This window comes from Lygodium microphyllum, chromosome 19 (genome assembly GCF_053477565.2).
Source record: "Lygodium microphyllum isolate KBCC chromosome 19, Lygodium_microphyllum_v1.1.10, whole genome shotgun sequence".
Taxonomy (NCBI): Eukaryota; Viridiplantae; Streptophyta; class Polypodiopsida; order Schizaeales; family Lygodiaceae; genus Lygodium; species Lygodium microphyllum.
The window spans coordinates 54,310,540-54,335,480 of NC_141153.1; the positions used below are offsets into that span (position 1 = coordinate 54,310,540).

The window sequence follows — 24,941 nt, forward strand, 5'->3', positions numbered from 1 at the left end:
GCATAACAAGAAACTCATACAATCCAAAAGATGTCCTAAAAGCTGTCTTACGCACATCTTCTAGACTAATGCATAGTTGATGATACCCACTTTTCAAATCTATACGGCTAAATATGGCTGCCCCTTGCAATCTATCCATAACATCATCGATCCGAGGAATCGAAAAGCAATTCTTTATTGTGATCTTGTTCAGAGCACGACAATCAATATACACACGCCATGAACCATCATTTTTCTACACCAAAAGCACTGGAGAACAAAAAGAAGAAGAGCTAGGCTGAATCAACCCTTTTTCTAACAGCTCATTCACCTGAGTTATAATAATCTCTTGTGGGGCTGCACGAACTCTATAGGGTGGCTTATTAGGTGGCTACTTCCACGGATAAGATCTATGCCAAGATCTTGTGGCCTTTCAAGCGGTAGCTGCCCTGGAAGTGACTAAGAGAAGCAATCAGCATACATTTTCAGAAATGGCATGCGATCCTTCTCTAACTTAGACATGTTTCCAACATTCTCACTATCATCTTTATCCTTGGTAAAAACCAAGTATGATGAAAGATGATTTTTCATTACTTTAGAAATGGCAGCAGATACAACAGGGACAGATTCACCTTTCAACTTTACATCAAGTGTGAGTACCTTTCCCTTACGCTGAATAGTGATCTTTTTTACACACGAATCAATCACTGCATGCATACAATGACACCATGGCATACCAAGCAATACATCACAACCCTCAAGTGGAGCAATGAAGAACTCTTCGCTGTCCACATATCCTTGTATGTGCAACGAAAGCTTTCCAATGAGCGGTGTGACAGGCTCTACATGGCCTTTACATGCCATTCCAACTTCCCCCATGGGTCCCATCTCATCCTCTCTGATGCCTAGACTGGCAGCGTAGCCATTTCAACAAAGATAAAGTTGACTCAGACACCATTATCAAAGAAAACCAATGCATATTGATCCCTAATTTTGCCCCATGCTCTGCACAACTCAGTAGCATCATCATTGGGCATATCACTAACAACATGAAGCACCAATCCCACTAATGTTTTGGGCTTCTTTCCTTTAGAATCTCCCTGATTTTTTGATTTTCCGACTTGCTGCCTATTGGGGCAATCCCTTGCGATGTGACCCTCTTATTCACAAATAAAACATTTATTTGCAGCCATCATTTCAAACCCTTTCTTTGTTGTTTTAGCCTCTTTTCAGGCTGATTTTCAGATCTACCTCTTTTCTCAGTCTTAAGCAACTTTTTATTCGGCTTCTCCCCACTCTCTAGGAAGCCCGAATCCTTCCCACGCAACAAAGCATCGGCTGTAGCAGCAGTCTTTATAAGCTAAGACATGCTAGACACGGTGGATTTAATGCAAAAATCCCCGATTCTTTTGGGCAGCCCACAAACATATTTTTCCACTTGCTCCTAGGCATCAAGCCAATGCTGCCATACATAGAGTTTTGCATATTTCCAGCCATACGCAAATACATTGGGCCTTGTACACCATGCATTGGTTGATGCATACCATAGGGATTTGTGCCATACATTCCCGTATGTGGTCCTTGTCCAACCATAGCATGAAAAATCGTGCTTCCACCAAAATATATTGGCTACCCCATCATAGCATGCATGCCCGGCTGTCCAAAAGCCATTGGATTGGCACTTCTATGATGGCCTTGCATTTGCATTCCTTGCCCCGTAGGTACCAACTATTTTATTTCATTGGCATCTTTGGGAGCTTCAAATGAAGGGTTTGGCATTATCTTCGGTGGATCTTGTTGTTCCGAAGGTGTAGAAGGGATTTGTGCCATACATTCCCGTATGCGGTCCTTGTCCAACCATAGCATGAAAAATCGTGCTTCCACCAAAATATCTTGGCTACCCCATCATAGTATGCATGCCTGACTGTCCAAAAGCCATTGGATTGGCACTTCTGTGATAGCCTTGCATTTGCATTCCTTGCCTCGTAGATACCAATTGTTTTATTTCATTGGCATTTTTGGGAGCTTCAAATGAAGGGTTTGGCATTATCTTCGGTGGATCTTTGGAGCATTCAAAAATCGGGTAAATTGAGGATCCTTTGCCAATTCAGCAAAGAGATTTCCTGTTGTCCTCATCCGATTCTTGAACTGGTCATCAAATTCCTCTTCACTTTGCTGGTCATCAATCTCCTTATGCCCGAAAGACTGTGCATCTTGCCCAACAGCAACATTTTCAACTTGCTATCCATGGTCTGAGCCTAGTCCAAGGTCAGGCATTGCATTTCCTTCATTCCCATGTGAACGTTCATATTGAGAGGCATCATCACTGCTTGAGTCCATCTCACTATATGAAGACATATTGTTGTAATTTCTCAGCTGAGAGTAAAAATCAGCACTAGCACATAGCTTTGGCTTGCAATCAGGTGCCTCGGGCCCACCAAATCAAAGGATTGAGTGGTATCCCAACAATGGAACCATAAAACCAGCCTTCCTCCTCGAATAGGGTGGTAAATCCCTAATTGCAACTTAATTACAGAAACAAACAATTAATGCAAATCTGAAAATACAAATTTACCTATTGATCTTGGACAATGCACACCCGACTAGCCCCAAAATTGGCGCCCCTTTCGGTATTTCTTTAGCTTTATTCAAGAAGAAGTTGATTTACAATGGGATTCTCCTGATCCCCTTCGCAATCCAAACTCCCCTTGCTGTCCAAAGTGACTAGCAAGTTTTCAATCTATTTTGCCCCTTGATTCGGGCACTTAATTGGCCTTCACCCACTTCATAGAAGATGGAAATGCCCCAAATTCAATGGCTAGCTAGTCCTCCACCTGAATTTAGCTAAAATTCACCTTCAACCTTATTGAATCCAAGTCTTGGAGCTTCCAATTTTTAGCACGCTTCCCGAGGCTGCTGCTAAACCATAATACCTGCTGTATATTAGGGTTTACAGTAGAGAAATTTCCAATTTCTCAACCTCCAAGGGTCCAAATCATGAGATCTTCGGAGCAAGGCTGTGAAATGGCTGGGAGATGAGAGAGAAAACTATAGAGAGAGAAAATTCAGAGTTTTGTCGCAAAGAATGATTGAGAATCAGTCAAATATAGCTGCTGCCCTACCACAATAGCTTGAGCCTTGTAGATGCAAAGAACTGAAGAAAATCAGTCATTTACTGCTACTGCCTGTCTCAACAACCCGAAGATGATGTCACCTGTTGTTAATTGGTCTTCTCCTACCTCTAGCTGCCTCAGAAGGTCCTCCAATGGCTGAAAATCAGACCAGCAACATCTCCTCCCTCTCTCTTGTAGACTGAATACACTAAAAATGCCTCTCTCTAGCCTCTAAAGACGTTTTTCAATCTTGTATGGGCATTTTTGACAAGTGGTAGCCTTTCCAAATGGTTTTTCCAGTATTATCTATAATTGAATAATAATTTTCAGTCTTTAAATACTGAAAATTAATCTAATAATTATTTCGATGCCCTGAAAAATGATCTGATTGGCCAATAATTAAATTGGCTAGGCAACTTCCATTCCCGAGTGTCTCTCCGCTATCTTTGACCATCAGATTGGCGTTAGGTACCATTAAACACCACTTCTCTGGTGTCACCACAACTGACACTTATGGCCTTATGGATGACCTCGGCCAACAACTGGCACCAAATACCACCAAGTACCTATGCGACATAACTTATAGCAATGTTTGCCTTTGACATCCCGTGATTTCCTCGGGTCCCAAGCTCGTAAAATTTACTCTAACCCCAATTACAGTGCACATGTTCAAAAATACATGTCCTCATGACAGCTACTCATTCGGGCATCAACGTAAGTTCACTACACTCGTAGGATCGGAAGCGTGTCGGCTAGGTAAGAGAGCCATTAGAGCTCGCTTAAAACGCTTGAAACAATAAGCGGTCCGTGGGTCTACGCAGTCGAGCGTAAGCTCCCACTTCATTTTGATTCTGTTGCCGGGACCAATGGATTCAAGCTTGAGCTATTGCACGCTTCAAGTCAAGCGTCGAAGTAGGGTTTCATCCCCGAACTGATGCTTGATGTAGGTAGGAGATTTGGGAGTTTAATATTCAAAGCAAGTAAGTATTTTGAGTTTTTAATGATTAGGCAAGTCAGATAAATCATTTCAATACTTGAGCTTTGATTTTTGTTGCACCATTTAGAGTAGGATAGGACCAAGAAATCGAAGCAAATCACTTTAGGGTTGTTGTTGTAAATAGGGCAAAAACAAGGGAAAAAATGGGTTGAAATCCATTGACAAGGCAAGAGCGCGAACAAGGCAACACTCAAGCACTAGAATGAGGGTTTGAAACCCAAGGAAGAGGGGGTAAAGGCTCAGTTTCAGTCTCAGCAGTGTGAGTGAGAGAGAGAAAGCTTGAGAGAGAAGAGAGAATCCTAGGGCAAAGCACGGATCGATTGTCGCATAGAAGTGTTTTCCAACCGCATCAGGTATATACGAACCTTTTCCCTTGTCTATTCTTGCATTCTAGAAGTTTGTGTAGCCTTGCATGCCCAAAATCATTGCCATCAATTCGATTTTCATCTTGTCTGAAACAACGGCCACGTCGAAATCGGATGCACCTAACAGAGTCTGATTCCTACATTCAAACACTCAGGCAATAGGATCGAATCTTTATAATCGAACACATCAGGATTGGACCACTCGAACTCGAACTCGAACTGTCCGAGTGGGCCAATCGGACCAACCAAAATCGGCAGACAGTCTAATTGTGATAATCGGACACCTGCAAATCAGACCACAAGTTGACAAGAAAAATTTACCAGATCTAGCACATCCCAAGCTAGATGGAGCATCTCTCGTAGTAGGGAAACCTTCCAACAGCCTTCCAGACACGTCGGATGGCTTGTAGAGCCTCCTGACTCCGGAAAGTGCAACTTGACGACCTAAAAGCGACAGCTAGCGAACCTGTTAGCTATCCGCCCATTTAGAGCCCCAAATTGACCCACAGACCCCGATTACACCCTGACTAAGCTAAGAGACACAATAAAGGCACTAGTAAACTCGAGCATATCAGACACTTTGAACCTACGCAAGCCTATCACAATTTCACTTAACTATATATTTTTAACCAGTGCATGTTTACATGGCCAATACATTTATGCCAAATGTTAATATCAATCACAACTCTTATACCTTGTGCAAACATAGTAGCCTTTAGCTTGGGCACATTTACATTCAAGGTAAAAATCCTTCCCACACACTTGTCTTTTGTAGCCAATTTACATTCAGTTCTAAAATGTACCACAAAGCAGCCATTCTGTTTGAGCTTTACTTGTAATCTTTGCTCAACCATTTTCCAATAGAAACTAAGTTATTTGTGATGTTGGGTACATATAGCACATCAACGAAGAGTCCGAGGGGATTTCAATTACATCCATATTTCTGTTTCATCATAAAACAATAGCAACTAATGAAAACTAAATGCACTTGAAATCTCAAAGCCTGATTTCACACCGTACACAAAAAGATCACCACACACACATTGAGTGAACGTAAGTTTAGGGCTATTCGTAATAAGAAGGAACACGCTCAGACATAACAAGCGGAACGAACCCACTAATAGAAGACGACCCTCAGACTTGGACAGATGATCGAGAACCCTAGCCAATAGGACCAAGAGAGAGTCAACACAGAACGCCAGAGGCATCTAAGGACTGACACCATTGGAGACGCAACACAGTCCGACCTAATCAGCCTCATCGGCAACCTAGTGAAGCAAGAAGCCACAGACATGTCAGGATCCAACTCCAACAGTGAGAATACGAGCTCGACTTGGGAGATTTCCCAGTCGACATCCAACAGATGGTGAATAAATACAAATTACAAACTAGGATGAACCACCATGGTAGGCCATCTGAAGACATCATAGCAGACTTTGAGAAGGAGAGGAGAGTAGCACGGCAAGCGCTACAAAAGATACCAGCTTACAACCACGAGCAGCGAACTAGAAAGTTGTAACAAGACATTGAGATGCGGAAAGTCCAGCACATTTTAGCTCTAGCCAATAGAAATCGTACAAGACCTAATGCGAAAAGAGAGAGAGCGCTGCTGAGCAAGCTTCTCACGAAGTAGCTCATAAACAATACATCTGCAAAGTAAAGTGTAGCATCCCTAGCAACCTCATTGCTCATAGGGTTAGAAGTCACCCAAGGCTTCAAGAGCCAGTCAAAAATCCCCGCAATCGCAAAGCAGCTAGACAAATACCATCCGAGCAACGACCCGTACAGTTTCATAGAGCAATTCGAGCAAGTCTACGAGGCTAACGGCCTCATGGATCTTGCCCAATGCTCGCAAGCCTTCGGCCTTTGCCTAGGTGACAAGGGTAGGACATGGTACACCAGCTTAGACGCGACAAAGCGCAACAACTTCAGCAACCTCAAGAATCTCTTCATCAAGAGCTTCTCTAAGGCTGGGTATTCTGACAATCTCATAGTTAGGTTGATGAACGTCAAATAGAAGGACAAGAAGGGCATCAGGGATTACGTTACCCAAGTGCGGAGTCTCTTTAAGAGAATCTCGACTAACGAACAACCCACTGAGAGAGCGGTCTCCACAATCTTTATAAACGGAATTCACAACAAGGAACTCTACAAGGCCTTGGCAAGCAACTCAAACTTGCTGAGAGACATACTAGCTAGGGTCTTCGAAGAGGCCATACAAGTGGATGACCAACTCAAAGAGAGAAGCTCTAGGAACTCGAACCCACATGATGCTAACTCTAGATCCTCAGAGAGAGCCACGACATCTAGCGAATGATTAGTCCCAAGCATCCAAGATAAAGGGAAAAGCATTGACTAAAGCCAAGAGCTAGCAAAGATGAAGATGGAGCTAGCAAGGCTGCAAGAGATCGTAAGAAGACCTACATGCCCACATGTCCAATACATGCATTGCGGCAGAAATCACCTTCCAACAACATGTCAAGACCCCAGGTCCCGATCTTGCGCCAATTGTGGTAGGTTTGGCCATGACGCCATGCATTGCAAGCTACCAAGGAGACTTCCATACTCGCAACCGTACAACCAGCCATATGTAGGGAATAGGCCACCAAACTTCTTCGAAAGGGGAGCCCCATTGGATCTTCCAGATCCTAACAACTAAAACCGGCCATCTCTAGAATGGAGATTAATCCCACAGGCATCCCTAGGCCACCTCGACCTTTCGTAACCCACCTACCAAGCGATGCTCCAATCCATTACATGGAGGGACCAAAAGATGAGGAAGCATATGTAAACCCTTGCGTCTCGTATGACAAAGAGGGCAACCCCATTCTCATGGACCATCAACCAATGCCGATGATGGCGTTAGACAAAGGTAGAGGTAGAGGCCTGGGAGGATAGAACCAAGAGCCAAGGACTTGCGGTCACCCAGGGCACATTTCTTCACGCTACCCCAAGAGAGAGCAAGCCAATAGAGAGAAGGCTAACATTAGATGCCCAGAATGCAAAATCACCCATCTGTTTGCCGATTGCCCTAGAAGGAAACCATCCTCTAGTTCGGGCATCAGTGCCATTGGGGCTGTTCGGAGTTGAAACACTTGACGGAGAGGCCATGCCCATCCCGTTGCATGTTATGACCTGGGTACAGAAGATGAAGCGAGCCAACATATCAGTGCCAGGGTCTATTAACCTAGATGTACCCAAGTCCTTGCAAGTTCTGGGAAGGCACTAAGATGCATGCGGTCTTGCCCGTCCTAGCGCTAGGAGATGCTACAAGGAAAGGAATCGTAGACACAGGGGCAGGAGTTAGTGTACTTAGCCACGCAGTGCTCCAGGCTTGGGTTAACCCACCTGTCGAGAACGTTAGGTTCAATGTCACACTAGCCAATGGGATGAAAGTTAAGTCATTCGGAGTGTTGAAGAAGTGACTGTTGAAGATTACAGAAGTCCAATTTTCAATGGATTTCATCGTCATGAAGAGGGTAGACTACGATATCCTGCTAGGCCAACCCTGAATGCGGAACACACGAATCATAGAAGACTGGGGCAATGGTCTAATCTTATTGGGCAATCGAATGAAAGCAATAAGGGTAGAGATGGATACCTAGAAGACCACGCCAGTCAACATAGATACCATCTCCACAATGCTGAAGGGTGACACTAAAGTTAGGAAATCTTATGTGCCACTAACGAAGTATATCCCTTGCCCTGAGGATGAGAGCGGGATTGGATGCACATGAGCCACAATCGATCTATCATTCTCAAACAACGAGGAGGAATACAAGCAAGCCACTAAAGCAACCGATAAGCCCATGAATAAGCCGCAATACCTTTATGCATGATGGCTAGAAGCTCTTGTAGCCGGCTCATCCCTGTCACGTTCCACATCCTGAATAACAAGTGAGAGCTCCACAAGATCTTAGAGTACTTAACCCCTCAAGGATCTCATGGACGAACCCAAGTGGAAATGGACCAAGGTACATGATCTGAACCTGATGTACAATTGGGCCTTGGTCACAGATGAGAAGAAAGAGAAGTGTAGAAACCTAGGAGATGACGAGCAGTCAGACGAGAATAGTTCGAATAACGAGTACGAGGATTGTTGTTCCTTCAATGAAGAGAGCGAAGAAGAGATTGACACGATAGAGTATGACACTGATAGACATGAGATTGAGCAAATACGAGTAGATTCCAAGCCGCGGAAAGAGAGTAACTTTAGAATCAAGAGAGGAATCATGCGAATAGAGTGCGATCGTATTGAGATTTAGGCAATCACACCTAGTATAGCCTCTTTAAGGAGCAATTTGGGTAAAGGATATGCAAGCTATCCAGAATCCCATAAGCACAAAGCAGAAAAGTGGACCCATCCTAAAGCTATAAAGCATTGCACTTTCCTTTCATTTTAATGCAATATGATGGTACTTTTGTCCTTTTAGTTAAGTGTGTAAGTCATTATCCAACCACACAAGACTCTGTTTATGAGTCCAAGTCTCAATCTTGAAACCTAATTCACTTGTGTGACATTCTATCTTCAACTCTATGTCTTCATGAGTTCACTCTATCTCTTCAAGCCACCATAGCCATGCTCTAGATCCATGCATTTTAACATGGTATCAGAGCTCAGAGCATGGCTAAGCTCAACTCAGTTCCTCTGTCTATTCTCTCAACCTCAGTCCAACTCAATGTCAGCTCATGACTTCATTTTCAACTTCACCTTCGTCTTCCACCTTGTGGTAGCCATAGCCAGACTACACCTACCCACCTTGGAGCCTCTAGGTCTCTTCAACCAGGCCATCTCCACTCAAGCTTTCTTCTGGGCATATCTTCCTAACCTCAGGGCGCTTCCTCCTGGCACTTCAAATGCTGACATTGGCAATACGTAGCTCCAACATTACGCAAATTTGGAGTTGTTGCCTGCTCTATGCCTGTGCCTGTTCATACAGTCTGCACCAGGCCTACAGTCCGCAATGTTGACCACGACCATGGGGCAACTAAAGCTCTATACCTAAGCTACCTCTCACTAAGAGGATTCCTCAAATGATCAATTGTACAAGCTGCCCCAACCAAAAAATCAGACCCCTGTCTTGAAAACCCTAATTTGCCATAGCCAACTTCCTTCAAAGCTTTTTTCACTTCATCTTTCCACTAGCTCCAGCACTCTGAAGTTCTTGTCACTCAAATTTGAAGTTCCTAGGATGAAATCAAGGAGGGGAAGATTCAGTTTTAGAAGATCTTGAAGGATTTTGAAGATTTGGAAGACTCAAGGAAGAAGATACAAACACGGTGTCTATTAACACTAATCTAGTGCTCTTAGCACTTGTGCCTTTTGACACAATCAAATTTTCTGTTGCTCAAATCTGAGAATTCGGTGCTGATTTGCTGCTGCTCCAACCATCCAACCTAGGGAAAGATTCATCGACATGTCGGTTCAAAGGAGTCGAGTTTCACACCTGGCAAACTTGCATCAAGCTCATCCTAATAAAGAAAGGCCTATGGGCCATTACCAATGGACAAGAAAAGAAGCCCTCGGATGCAACTCTTGCGGGCTACTTGGCAAAAGAATGATGACAAAGCCCATGCCATCATCAAATTGGAGTTGGATGACAGCTACATCCATCATGTGGATGCTTGTGGCACGTCCCATGACACTTGGGATAGATTAGATACTTTGTTTGATACACAGTCCAAGTCCTCAAAGTATGGTTTATTAATTGAATCTTTTGGACTTGACATGAAGCCTAATACATCCTTGGTATCTCATCTAAACAACATGGAAAGCCTACTAACCCAGCTTGTAGGAATAAATCTCAAAATGAATAAAGATATTGGTATTGGTATTTTACTAAAAAGTTTACCTCTTGATTATGATAATGCTTCAAACACTTTAATCAACATGCCAAACCCTAAACTGGTTGACATTAATGCCTCTCTATTGGAAGAAGAAAATAAGATCAAAAATAAAGAAGAGTCAAGTACTTTTAAGGATGAACAAATGTTGTATATTAGTAACAGAAACAAAGGAAGAAATGACCAGCTATTTTGTGACTTCTGCAAAAGGACCGGACACACTGAGAAGTTTTGCCATGCAAGAAAGAGGTCTCAAAAGGCCTATCTTGCAACTATAAAAGAAGAAAAAGATCATGGAGCAAAAGAAGAAGAAGAAGACTTTGGGGAGCAAAAGGACAAATCTTACCAATCCTTCTATTCCAAATTTCCTGATAGACTTTTTTGAAGCCTTGTATAACCTTGCCTTGATGCTTCTATCATAAGCTTTATAAACTCCTCATGTAACCTAGCATTACAACCTCTGTACACTTTGTGAGACCCATGTTACACCCTCTGGATGTCCACCATGTGTTTAGTATCCACACTTAGCTTTTTCTGAGACAGCCTTTGGTGTTTACCATGTTTGTGATATGCCCACACTAGGCAGGTGCTGCTCACTAAAGTCTCTACACACTGTGCCTTTCTGGTTGTGATTGAGAAGAGGTGTTGAGATTTAGACAATCACACCTAGTATAGCCTCTTTAAGGAGCAGTTTAAGTAAAGGATATGCAAGCTATCCAAAATCCCATAAGCACAAAGAAGAAAAGTAGACCCATCCTAAAGCTATAAAGCATTGTATTTTCCTTTCATTTTGAATACAATATAATTGTACTTTTGTCCTTTCAATTAAGTGTCCGAGTCATTGTCCAACCACACAAGACTGTGTTTATGAGTCCAAGTCTAAATCTTGGAACCTCATTCACTTGTGTAACGTTCTATCTTCAACTCTATGTCTTCATGAGTAGTGAAGACATAGACTGTGTTTATGAGTCCAAGTCTAAATCTTGGAACCTCATTCACTTGTGTAACGTTCTATCTTCAACTCTATGTCTTCATGAGTTCACTCTATCTCTTTAAGCCACCATAGCCATGCTCTAGATTCATGCATTTTAACAGATCGCACGTGGTTGGAGCACATAGAAGCAATTGACTACGAATGGGCAAGGCTCACCCAACCAAGTGTTGCACCTCTACTTAGGACGGAATCACCTTCGGAGCTATGACCACCAAAAGAGACTCCCTCTTCCAGCAAAGACGGAGAGTTCGACTCTGAGTCAAAAGTAAGCTCAGATAGCAACCCTAAAATACCCCGACCGCCTAAGACCAAACGTACCAAGGGAAACCTGCCAGTCCACCTAAGGCGCAAACGGTTAAAGGAGGAAATAAAGCTACAATCTAGGGAGTCGAACATTGAGGAGCAAAAAAAACCGCAAGATCTACCAAAGCAATTCACGAAATTTAAGAAAGGTGATAGAGGAGTGATCTTGTTGGGTGCCAAGAGGCAAGGACAGGCAAACAAACCCATAGAAGGGCCTACCAAGGTCAAGGAGGTCAACCTGTGGCTGGGAAAGGGGAGAAGCCCCAACCTGTCATAGCTGATGACCTTACCAAGAAGAAAGAAGCAGACCTCATTGCGTTGCTATGAGAGTACATAGACGTATTCGCTTGGTCCCTCCACGAGCTGAAAGGAGTAGATCCGAGTGTAGTGACTCATAACATTCCCATGACACCAGATGCAACGCCAGTCAAGCAGCGACCATACCCTATGAATCCCAAGCACACTCATGCAATCAAGGAGGAGATAGATAAGCTGTTAAGAGCGGAATTCATCTATGAAATTGAGCACACGGATTGAGTTTCGCCCATTGTAATTGTCCTAAAGAAGAATAGAAAAATCAAAGTGTATATTAATTATAAGTTAGTCAACGCTACTACAAAGAGAAACAACTATCCACTACCGTACACTGAGCATATGCTCGAGAGAGTAGCTAGCAAAGAAGCCTACAGTTTCATGGACGGCTTCTCAGGTTACAATCAGGTGCAAGTCCACCCCAATGACAGGCATAAGACCGCATTCGCTACCAAATGAGGTGTCTTCGCCTACATAGTCATGCCTTTTGGGCTAACAAATGCACCAGTCACATTCCAACGGCTCATGTGTGTGCCATCTTCAAGGACGTGCTTAGGCGAGAGTTAGAAGTGTTTGTTGACAATCTGTGTGTTCACTCGAGTTGAAGAAAACACCTAGACAAACTCTGGGCAATCTTTGAACGATACAAATTATATCGTCTCTTGTTAAATCCCCTTAAGTACCAATTCTGGGTGAAACATAGATGCATCCCAGGGCATGTGGTGTCCAAGAATGGCATTACCACCGACTTCTTGAAAGTCAAGGTTATTGCCGACCTTCCACCGCCAATCAACTACAAGGGAGTTCAGAGTTTCCTAGGATATACGGAATACTATCGGCGATTCGTGTTGAACTATGCATTAATTCAAAGTTTGCCGTGGGAGTTGTTTTGTGTCAGCCTGGAAAACACACCTTAGACTATCTTGTGAGTTTTGCTAGTAGACAGCTCATGGATGCCAAGATGAACTATTCCACGACTAAGAGAGAGGATTTGGCCATGATGTTTGCTATAAAGAAATTTTGACATTATCTTCTGGTACGTCTTTTACCTTCTTTGTTGATCATCAAGCCTTGCTTTATCTTGTAAATAAACCTCGCGCTATAGGATGCATTGCTCAATGGTTACTTTTGCTTTTAGAATTTGACTTCTCCGTGGTTGTGCGCAAAGGAAAGCAGCACTGCATGGCAGATCACATGTCCCGCGTACCCATGGGAGAAGCTACTAAACAAGGTATAGTAGACGACTTACCGGATGCGCATCTTTTCAACCTGTCTAGCGAAAATGACTTGTTTAGAGCCGACTTGACACCATACTGGGCGGATGACATTGTCCAAGTACTAGAGCACGGACTACCCGAAAGACCTATCAAGAAGGCTCGGCTTAGGCAACTTATCCTCAAGATACAACCCTATCAGTTGTTAGCCGGTCAGCTCTATAGGTTAGGACAAGATGGCTTACTACGATGATGTGTATGCGAACATGAGATGCATGACGTACTTGCGGAGGCACACGACGGAATTGGGGGAGAACACTTCAACGGAGACACGACAACACACAAGGTACTACAGTCTCAACTGTGGTGGCCCATACTTTTCCGTGATGCAGCATGATTCGTAAAGCACTGTGATGAGTGCTAGCGGATGGAGCTCACCCCAATCATTGCAAGACAGCCATTCGAAAAATGGGGGATTGACTTCATTGGGCCGATTAGTCCTACATCACAATACTCGTAGGCCAAGTACATCATAGTCGGCACAAACTACCTCACAAAGTGGGCCGAAGAACCAGCCCACTAGGAAAAACAATGCTAGGACCACGGCCAAGTTCATTTGGGAGCAAATAATCTCATGATTTGGCTACCCCATTGAACTCGTCAATGATCGAGACACACACTTCATCAACGAAGTAATTGCCCACCTCCTATCTACCTTTTTGATCATCCATAGGAAATCTTCACCCTACTATCCTTGATAACAACATGTTTCCTCTAGTTTGACAACACTTATTGCCTATACAGTCTGTGTTTTCATAATACGTACCTATGTTCTCTGCATTTAGTGTCTTTGCTAGCTGAGAGACAGTGCTTTTCAGGTCTTTCTCCCAACTGTTGGTTGTGTTTGGTCCACTTTTGCAGTAGTCTTGTTTTCTGATCAGCTTGTAGATGATACACTATTCAGCTTTAGAGAGGGTTCGTGTGTATCCAGTTGTCATGTTCATTTCATTGCCCTCTGGTTATATTGATGATTCTTCACTTTGTGCTTTCCTTACTGCTTAAACTCTTGAAATATTGTATCTGTATTATTGGCACAACTCCATTCCTCAATATCCCTTGCCTCAGTTCATCTTCTCTGTATCTCCCTTATTATGGCTCCTCCAGACTCTTCTACGAGTGTTATGTTGGAAACTTTGTGTGTTTACATTCAAGTTTCAGTGAGAATGCTATCTCACGGTGCTCTAGATGTCCCAATTTCAGAGAGGGGTGACATTTGAAAGCAAAAAAGAAGTCTCACTACTATTATTGTGGCAAGAAGGGACATCTCTGGAAGGACTACAGGACATTAGCAACTTTGCAAACGGAGAAGCAAACAATGACAAAGGGTGACGAATCTATCAACGAGTCTTCATCGTCTACAAGTCTAGGTTCATGCTCCACCCATGTAGCCCCACAATTGGTTAGGAAAGCCTCCCTTCCAGCTCACTTGTACAGGTGATGCAACTCATCCCTCGTAATCCTCCAATGCCAACGAGGGAGTATGGGTGAACAGGATCCAAAGAGGGGTTTCCCTAACACATCAACCCAAGTCTGACAATTTGAAATCCTGGAGCTGGGATTGACATCTAGGTGGCTTCTAGTCCAAGTTCCCATGAGGGGATACTTGTTGAGATATCGAGCTCCACTCGTGATATGCCAGGGTGACCGTTGTGCATTTATGTCACCGACTTGTCAGTTGTAGATGCGGTTGGTACACCGCCCATGAATAATAGCTAGACGACAGCTATCCTTATCTACTCTAGTTCGTGGCTCAGTTAGTATGCCACCTTAGTTAGTTGTCTTTGGTTTGAGACCCATATATAGGGTTCTTCTATTTCTTTGTATTAGAGTTCTTTTGGCTTACACAACTGAGAAGAGGAAAACTGTTTTCAGCCTCCACCCTTGTGTGTATTCCCCCATTGTGCAAGCAAGAAAGCTACAAGTGAGACTCATTCCTTCTCTCCCACAATCTTGACATGGTATCAGCGCCTTGTTCGTGGTAAGGAGCTCAAGAAAGCAAGCCAAGCTCGCGGTGTTCTGATAAGAGGAGCAGTGTTGCTTTCATTTTCTGTTTTGGGAGCAGATCTCTGAGGTAGCACAGTCGAAAATTGCAAGAGTGCATTGTCTCAGGTTGAGACGCCCTTCGCGGTGAAACAAGAGGGCAGTATATACTGCGGGGGAGGGCTTTAGCCCGTGTCGACCTTGTTTTTTTGATTTGAGGCCATTTCGGGGCCTGTTTTGGAGGCGGAAGTTTTCTGCACGCACTCAGGAAAAGGCCCAGTTTTATGCTGTGCGACCACTGTTCTACAGGTCGGTGAAAAGTTACTGTAGAAATTACATCGTATGCTTGTGTGCAGAGACATTGGGAGTTACAGATTCATCCTTGTTGTCTGTTGATGCAAAATCGTCACTAGGAAGTGACTGTGTGGTCAAATACTACTTTCGCCAGTTTTGCAGATTTGCCCTTGTGAGGGTGAAGCTGTGTTTTTTGCAGTGACAGAATTTTTTGCAGTATTCTATAATGGCATCTGATTCTCTCTCACAGATTGTCACTGAAAAGCTTGACAAGAACAACTTCCAAGCATGGAAGTTTAGAATGACAAATTTCCTTATGAGAAAAGGATATTGGGAATTTGTTGCAGGAAATGAAGAAGAACCAGTTCTTCCTGATGTTCCCAATCAACAACAAATGCAGGCATTCAAAGCATGGCATGAGAGAGCCAGGAAAGTTATGTACTGGCTGTCTATCAGCATTTCAGACTCTATGATTGTGCATATTCAGGATGCAAGTACGCCAAAGGAGGCATGGGATACTCTGTCAAAGATGTATAGCACAAATACGCAAGCCAGGAAAATGCAGCTCAAGCAAGAGTTGCACAATGTGCAAAGAGAAAATATGAGCATCAATGACTACCACATGAAGGTGAAGAAGATTGCAGATGCACTTGCTTCCATTGAGTCGCCAGTGGAAGATGATGATTTAGTTTCTGTGACCTTAAATGGTCTAGGAAAGGATTATGCGCAGTTTCGGACATCCATTTCCGTCCGTGAAAGATTTCCTGATTTTGAGGAGTTGATTGCTCTTCTAATTTCTGAGGAGCAGAGAAATAGTGGTGCATCTTCTTCAGGAGGAACTTCAAAAGAAACTGTCTTCTACTCAAATACTGGAAGAGGTAGAGGCAGAGGTAGAGGAGGCCGATTTGGAGGCCGTGGTAGAAATCAGAATATGCAGCAAACTCAAGAAAACCAGTCCTATGAAGGAGGACGTGATAACTCTAGAGGCAGGGGGAGCCAAAGAGGTCGTGGTGGATGGCAAAGAGGCCAAAATGCAAACAATAATGTTGAATGCTACTATTGTGGTAAAATGGGTCATATGGCTAAAGACTGCTATAAAAAGCAGAATGACATCATGAATGGAAAACTGCAACAAGAAAATTATGCATCTTCTAGTAGACAGGGTGATGACAGAAATGAGCATTTGTTTATGGTGCAGCACATGAACAATTCTGTGACAAGTGCAGAAGAAAGCAACGATGTGTGGTATGTTGACTGAGGTGCATCAAACCACATGACAGGTCATGCAGAATGGATGGAGGATGCAAGGAAAATGGAAAAACCAGGATTTGTGGAGACTGGTGATGATACTGCACATCCGATTGTGCAGATTGGAAAAATTCCTTTGTCTATGCAGGATGGGAAAAAGAAATACCTGTCCGATGTATTTCATGTCCCGAATATCACCAAGAATCTGGTTTCTGTTGGTCAAATGGTTGAACAGGGCTTGCAGGTCAGATTTAATCCTCATGGATGCTTTGTTGAGGATATGAAAAATAAAGGTCGCTTGATAGCAAAAGGAAAGAAGAAGGGCAGAATGTTTACATTGGATGCAGACATGCCTGAATTGAGTGCAGCAATGTTTGCACATGGGACCGGTGTAGTTGCAGATATTGATATCTGGCATAAACGCATTGGTCATGTTAATGTACAGCGACTTAAATCAATGCAGGCCCAAAACATTGTTGCAGGATTGCCTAGATTCAAGGTTGCAGAAATGCATAAGGTATGTGAAGCCTGTCAGTTTGGAAAACAGGCAAGGAAACCATTTCCTAGACATGTTCAAGAGAGTAAGAAGCCATTGGAATTAATCCACTCTGATGTGTGGACTACTAAAGCTGCATCTCTTGGAGGCTGTTATTATTTTGTCACTTTTATTGATGACTATAGCAGAAAAGTTTGGGTGTATTTTATGAAAAAGAAAAGTGAAGTTTTTGGGCATTTCAAAACTCTTAAAGCTATGGTTGAAAAAGAAACAGGTCTGCAGATAAAATGCCTAAGGTCAGATGGAGGAGGAGAGTACCTCTCAAATGAGTTTGCAAGGTTCCTGCAGGAGCATGGCATAAAGCAGCAATATTCATGCAGTCATACCCCACAACAAAATGGAATTGCAGAAAGGAAAAACAGGCATATTGGAGAGGTATCTCGTGCCATGCTCAATGAAAAAGACTTGCCAGATTTTTATTGGGCTGAAGCAGTTGCTACAGCAGTCTACATAATGAACAGGACTCCCACTGCAACAATACATGGAATGACTCCAGAGGAGAGGTATACTGGTAGGAAACCAGATATTTCTCATTTGAAAATTTTGCCTATGTACATGTGCCAGATGAGTTGAGATCCAAGTTGGATCCAAAAGCTAAGAAGTGCATCTTTATTGGTTACTCTCTGCAGCAAAAAGGGTATAGATGCTATAACCCTTCTACTCGTAAGTTTACAGTGAGCAGAGATGTTGTTTTTGATGAGATGAGTAGCTGGTATAAACCAGTAAATGTGATTGATGATGTAGATGCACAAAATGGTAATGCTGCACAGAATTCACAGCAGCAATCACAAAATATTAGTGGACCTGGAGCGTCTTCTAGCAGTGGTTCACATTCTTCGCCATGGACAGGCAGATTGAGATCAGGAGAATCTTCTCAAAGCAATGCAGATAGTGGTATGCAGGTATCACGAAAAGGAAAAGAGAAGGTTGGTCAGCCCATGTTTGATGTGAATGCAGGTCACTCTTATGTGGATGGTGAATCCAGTGGCTCAGAACAGAGCATTGATGATGAGTTGGGTATTCCTTCTATTGTTACACCTGGAGTAAGGAAGACCAGGGATGTTTTGAGAGCACCTGGGAGTGAACCCACTTTGCGCAGGTCTACCAGAGTTAGGTATCCTGTGGATAGGCTGAAATATGATGGATTTACAGCCATTCACTATGCATATATGGTCAAGGTGATACAAGAACCAGAACCCACTTCTTTTGAGCAAGCCATGGGAAAAGAAAAATGGGAGAAAGCCATGGATGAAGAAATGGATGCCTTGGAAGCAAATGCTACATGGGAATTGGTACCTTTGCCTAAAGGTAAGAATGCAATTGGCTGTAAGTGGGTTTATAAGGTGAAACACAATGCAGATGGTTCTGTGAACAGATACAAGGCAAGATTAGTAATCAAGGGATATGCACAAACATATGGAATTGACTATGAAGAAACATTCAGTCCGGTTGCAAGGATGGCAACCGTAAGAGCAGTCATTGCTATGGCTGCATCAAAGGGATGGTCTTTACATCAGATGGATGTAAAGAATGCCTTCTTGCATGGTGATTTGCAAGAAGAGGTCTATATGGAGCAGCCACCAGGTTATGTGCATGCTGTTCATCCTGAGTTTGTTTGCGGGTTGAAGAAAGCTTTGTATGGCTTGAAGCAAGCACCTAGAGCATGGTCTGACAAGATAGGACAGTATCTTGTCACTATTGGCTTTCAGATTTCCAAGGCAGATTTCTCACTTTATGTGAGAAAAACAGAGAAAGGTATTATGCTACTTGTCATTTATGTTGATGATTTGATTATGACAGGTGACAATGATGAAGATATCCTTCATGTGAAAATGCTATTGAAGCAAAAGTTTGAGATGAAGGATTTGGGAGAGCTGCGTTATTTCTTGGGCATTGAGGTGATTAGATCACCAAGTGGGATACAGCTCTTACAGAGGCAGTATGGATTGGACATGCTGTCCAAATATGGGATGACAGGCTGTAAGCCTATTTCAGTTCCTTTGGAGCAGAATGTGAAGCTGAGCACAGATGCAGGTGAGCTTCTGGAAGACCCTACTATGTACAGACGCATAGTAGGAAGCTTGATTTATATGACTATTACCAGGCCAGATTTGAGCTATGCTGTTGGATTGGTAAGTCAGTTTATGCAGGCTCCAAGGAAACCGCATTTGGATGCAGCTAGACGCATACTCAGGTATGTGAAGTCCACATTGCAGTATGGACTATTTTATGAGACTGGGGTTCAGATACAGTTGCATGGATACACTGATGCTGATTGGGCTGGTAGCATTTCTGATTGACGATCTACCAGTGGATATGTATTCTCTTTTGGGAGTGCTGCAGTCACTTGGAGCAGCAAGAAACAGCCTTCAGTTGCCTTGTCGAGCACAGAGGCTGAGTACAGGGGTGCAGCAATGGCTGCATGTGAGGTAGCTTGGTTGCATAAGCTACTTTATGATATGCATCAGTCTACAGATGGGCCAGTTGTCATTTATTGTGACAACATGAGTAGTATACACTTGGCAAATAACCCAGTCTATCATGCTAGAACAAAGCACATTGAGGTGCATTATCACTATGTGCGGGAGAGGGTTTTACTAGGTCTTATTGATCTAGTTTATGTCAGCACAGAGGATCAGGTAGCTGACATATTCACGAAGGCATTGGGCGCAGAGAAGCTGCGCAAGTTCAGAGACCTGCTTGGTGTGCAGGAATTGGGATTGAGCTCGAGGGGGAGTGTTGAGATATCGAGCTCCACTCGTGATATGCCAGGGTGACCGTTGTGCATTTATGTCACCGACTTGTCAGTTGTAGATGCGGTTGGTACACCGCCCATGAATAATAGCTAGACGACAGCTATCCTTATCTACTCTAGTTCGTGGCTCAGTTAGTATGCCACCTTAGTTAGTTGTCTTTGGTTTGAGACCCATATATAGGGTTCTTCTATTTCTTTGTATTAGAGTTCTTTTGGCTTACACAACTGAGAAGAGGAAAACTGTTTTCAGCCTCCACCCTTGTGTGTATTCCCCCATTGTGCAAGCAAGAAAGCTACAAGTGAGACTCCTTCCTTCTCTCCCACAATCTTGACAATACTTTGGCAATTTGTGGCCGAAGGCGGGGAATCCATGGTCATTTATGTGTTGTGGCATTAGTGACATCATGGTCATGTGTGCTACAACAAAGGCATTGTTGGCAAACATAAAGAGCTTCTATGAGTGCTTTCTATTTTCAAGAGCTGCTATGTTGAGCTAAAAATGCATTACAAATTGATTAGCTCTTTAAAACAGCCCCAAAACATGTAATTACCAAAACTTTCATTAAAAATGAAACGTTTTCCTAGAGAACTTCTATGTTCCATAAGCCAAACCCTAATTTGGAAGGAACCATTCATCCAAAAATAGACAAGCTGCCCACCATTTAGGCCATCCCATTTTTTCACGCCATCATTTTTCTGTCAATTTTCAGCCATCAGCCCACACCATTCAATGGCTGTCCTATATTGACTCTCTAGATCTCACAACCAACACACCTTCCACGCATGTGCCCTCATTACTCATCTACACAAAAGTCCCACCACCAAACCATCATGTGGCGCAACACCCAACATTGGTAGATCTTAAGATGAATATTAGAAAACCCATCCTCGTTGCTAGAGAAAAATAGATGGTATGAACATATCAAGGCACCAAAGTGTATGCCTTTCCAATGTCTCACCAAACACACAAACCTGTCATCTGTGCCTGCGTACACGATCCACATGGACATGTTTAGACAACTCAAACACACATCAAAACACAAGATAAGGATCCTCACAAAACTCGCTAAGAAACTCCTCAATAATAGCATCCAAAGAAATAAAATCATTCTCTAGCATGTGACCAATCCAAGTGACCTCAAACAAGGAATCAATCTGTATATCATGATCAACAAAATCATCTGTGAGCAAAAGCATATCGTGAGTGGCTGTAGGCAATGAGCTATCACAAAGAGAAGTATGAGCAGCACGTAAAGGCATGGAGAGATCAAGGAAGTTGAACTCTCAAAGAATCGGCTCAAACCATGGGAGGATAGGTTTACTGGATGATCTAGAAAGAGGATTAGGAGGGACATGTGGAGATGGTGACATTGAGCAAGTAAAATTGAAGGCATCAATTAATGCAGAATCACTATGCATTTTGGCATGATTTAACTCCAACGAAAAAAAATCTCAAATTTTTATTTATGAAAAAGGCACTTTATTTTGACAATAGGACAAATGCCCAAACATCTCCTATAAAAGGACATGTTGTGGGCATCCTCATTTTCATCCATGATCATTATCATTCTCATCCAGCCATCAGCCATCATTCCTCATCATGCTTGCTGTCATGACTGCACCAAAAGCTGCTGCCCATCATCCAAAGGCTGCCATCTTGTACGACTGCTGCCACCCTCCCTCCTCAGCAGTGTTGTTGCCAGGCCAAACCTGCTGTCACCATCAGCCACGTCATCATTTCCTGGCCAGACTGCTGCATTTTGCTGCCACTTAGTCACAAGGGCTGTCACCATCAGTTGTGTCATCTTCTCCATCAGATTCGGCTGCATTTTGGGCCTGCATACCAAAATTTTAATGCTCGGAGTCTACACCAACATTGTGATGCTTGTTGTTGGGGGGGGGGGGGGGGGGATAGCCATACCACTTATATATAATAGTGTACAATTTGGCCTTTTTCACCTTAAAACATACTCCTTCAAAATTGGGCATGCAACCCCATTTCACGATCAGATTTTGAAAGCTCGCTATATCCCAGTCTATGAGTGCATGACTTTGCCAATTGACCTATTTTCTCGTATAAATTGGGAAGGCTGTAGTGTGAAACGTGGGTTCTGCCACCCAAAATGGCCTCAACTCTTATACTCAACTAATTTCAACACTTCCCTTTTAGTTCTATTCATGGCATTTCAAACAGACGTGACAATTACGAGAACAAGTTTATGGTGATGCAGGACTGACTATAGCTGTCACACGAACAATTCACAAATGAAAAGAGACTGATTGGGGATCGTCTTACCTGTGATGTTGGTGTCTCGAGGCACATCCACGACCAAAGTAAGGCCTGGGTGTAAGAAGCCAAGCAAAGTGAGTAAGTCATCTCACACACACACACACACACACTCTCTCTCTCTCTCTCTCTCTCTCTCTCTCTCTCCAAGGTAGCTGAAATTTAAGAATAACCAGATGTATAAGAGGCTGTCTGGCCAGCATAAGAAAGCCATATTCACCACTGTGAAAAACCAAACCCAGAAGAAGTCAATAGTGTGAAACCAAGAAAGAGAGAAATTGTTGAAGCCCTTGAACATAAACAATATCCTACACCATCACGCACGACTCTCTGTGTCTGTGTGTGCGTGCGTGCGCACGCGTGTGCGGGTGTGTATGCGTGTGACAGTGTTGCGTGCACGTGTCCTTGCGCACACATGCGTCCTACCATTGAGGATATGAAGATCAAGGGTCTCAATGTGGTCGCCGGCATCGTAATATTCCTGAAAGATGTGGCTGGGGGCGTCCACGTGGGTGCCAGAGTGGACACCGAGCTTGTTGATCCGGGACTCGTTGGCGAGGGAGCCATTGCGCTGGCTGGCCACCAGCTCCAACACAGTTCCTATGCCGCCATCCGTCATGAACGCCGGCAGGTCCGGCCGCAGGGAGTGCGATATATCCAGAATCAACTTCTTCCTGATCCCCTCTTCCGCACGCTTGGACACTGTGCATAATCCAGAGTCAAAGGACGGATACGCCGGCACATCCAACGTCGCCAGGCATGAGCAGCAGCAGAGTGAGAGGAAGCACAGGAGCACTGATGCGAAGAGCTTCATGACGACGCAACAGCAGCAGCAGCAGCAGCAGCAGTTGGTCTCTGGTGTGATCAATGTCCCGATTGCTTGTTATGTCCGGGAATGTCAGGAACCCTGGCGAGCTCCTGCAGATTGCTTGTGTTGGTCCTCGCTGGTATAGTCTTCTCAGGGGTTTCGTCTGGCAGGAAATGCAGAGAGCTGGTCTACTTGTGGTCCTCGGTCTCCTCATCGGTCAGTGTAAGAGCACCTTTGTTTATCGGCCTTTTGACAAGACAAAATATATTATGGAATCTTGTGATTGCTCTGGAATCTCAGTGCTCACAGAAAACCGTTCTTTAATGTATTTTGTTCAAGCAACATTCTCAAAAAACAAGTTGAAATTGAAGCTAGTCTTAACGAAAATCGACTATTTTTTAAGCATTTTAGTTATAAAATTGGCTATTTCCCTCCCAAAACCGATCCGGAGTTAAACCCGGTCCTAAGTTTTTCGCGAGCCTTGCTCTGGATTTGACACCTATAACATGATTAGCATCTGTCTATATCTATATCATATTAGAGCTGTGTCACTCGAGTCTCGAGGTGCAAGAGGGGCAAGAGGACGACAATGGACAAGTAAGGTTCTATTCAGTCACGCGGTGGGTTTCAAATGTTCATCTTTTTTCTCATGATTTCCATTTTTATTTTCACTGAATGAAATAAAAATCCTAAAAACTGTGGCAATCATGAAATCACGTTGCTTTTCCAAAATTCTTTTCCACTCAAACGCTAAAAATAAATGTGGATGAGATGCTAATAAAAAGTTGGAGTGACAAGATGAGATAACGAAGACACCAAAAGACGGAGGAGATAGGAGGGATGAGGAGTGTAGAGAGAACGAGAAGTAGTTGCTTCTCCAATCTACTTGCTATTTAATATTGTGTAGTATCATATAAGTGTAATTGATCGTGATATCTTACTTCTATATTATTTTGGTTATAGGTCCTCCACAAGGCTTTCGAAACCTACCTCCTTTTCCAAATTTCCATTTTTTTAATTAAAACCCTCTCATTTCTCTCTCACACATGTAATCTCTCATTTTCTCTTCTCCTTCCCCTTTTTAATTCAAAGCCCCCTCTCTCTCTCTTTCATGTGTAGGGCTTAAGTTTTTGGCTCCTTCCCCCCCTTCTCTCTCTCTCTCTCTCTCTCTCTCTCTCTCTCTCTCTCTCTCTCTCTCTCAAATTAAAACCCCTTCCCCTCTGTTACACACAAAGAGTGCATAGAATAATATCCCCTAGCTTCCTTTGGCACAACACGTCACGGCACGTCACAGCACGACACGACATGACATGATTGCAAGGAAAGAGAGTGAAGAGAGTTTTGGGAGTGAATGTGAGAAGATGTATTAGAAGGTTGTGAAAAAGCTTTTTACAAAGGAACGGGCAATTCGAAGATGATGCAACACGCTACCAATATCGTCTCAACACCGTTAGGTAAGGAAGCAAGAGGATGCTCTTCGCTCTCTTTCCTTGCAATCGTGTCATGCCGTGACGTATCGTGTCGTGACGTGATGTGTCCTCTCCTCTTTTTTAAACCCTCTCTCTCTCTCTCTCTCTCTCTCTCTCTCTCTCTCTCTCTCTCTCTCGTGTAATCTCTCATTTTCTTTTCCCCCTCCTCTTTAATTAAAAGTCCCCCCTCTCTCTCTCATGTGTAGGGCCTAGTTTTTTGCCCCCCTTCTCTCTCTTCTTGTAGGGCCTATGCGCTCTCTTTCTCTCTCTCTCTCTCTCTCTCTCTCTCTCTCTCTCTCTCTCTCTCTCTCTCTCTCTCTCTCTCTCTCTCTCATATAATCTCTCCCTTTCTCTTCCCCCTTC

General features: G+C 43.4%; 1 protein-coding gene across 2 annotated transcripts in view; it reads right to left on the reverse strand.

Annotated features, from left to right (window-relative positions):
* LOC148019889 (cyclase-like protein 3) overlaps positions 1 to 23,339 on the reverse strand; it is an 86,426-nt gene extending 63,087 nt beyond the window's left edge. Inside the window, exons 1-2 of one of the 2 annotated variants that reach the window (XM_087700083.1) lie at positions 22,728 to 23,339; positions 22,311 to 22,355 (exon numbers count right to left, since the gene is read on the reverse strand). In XM_087700083.1, coding sequence (XP_087556209.1) covers positions 22,311 to 22,355; positions 22,728 to 23,115 — 433 coding nt within the window. In that variant the 5' untranslated portion in view covers positions 23,116 to 23,339. The remainder of the gene's footprint in view (positions 1 to 22,310; positions 22,356 to 22,727) is intronic. The other variant, XM_087700082.1, reaches the window with a different exon arrangement.
* Positions 23,340 to 24,941: the final 1,602 nt, after the last annotated feature.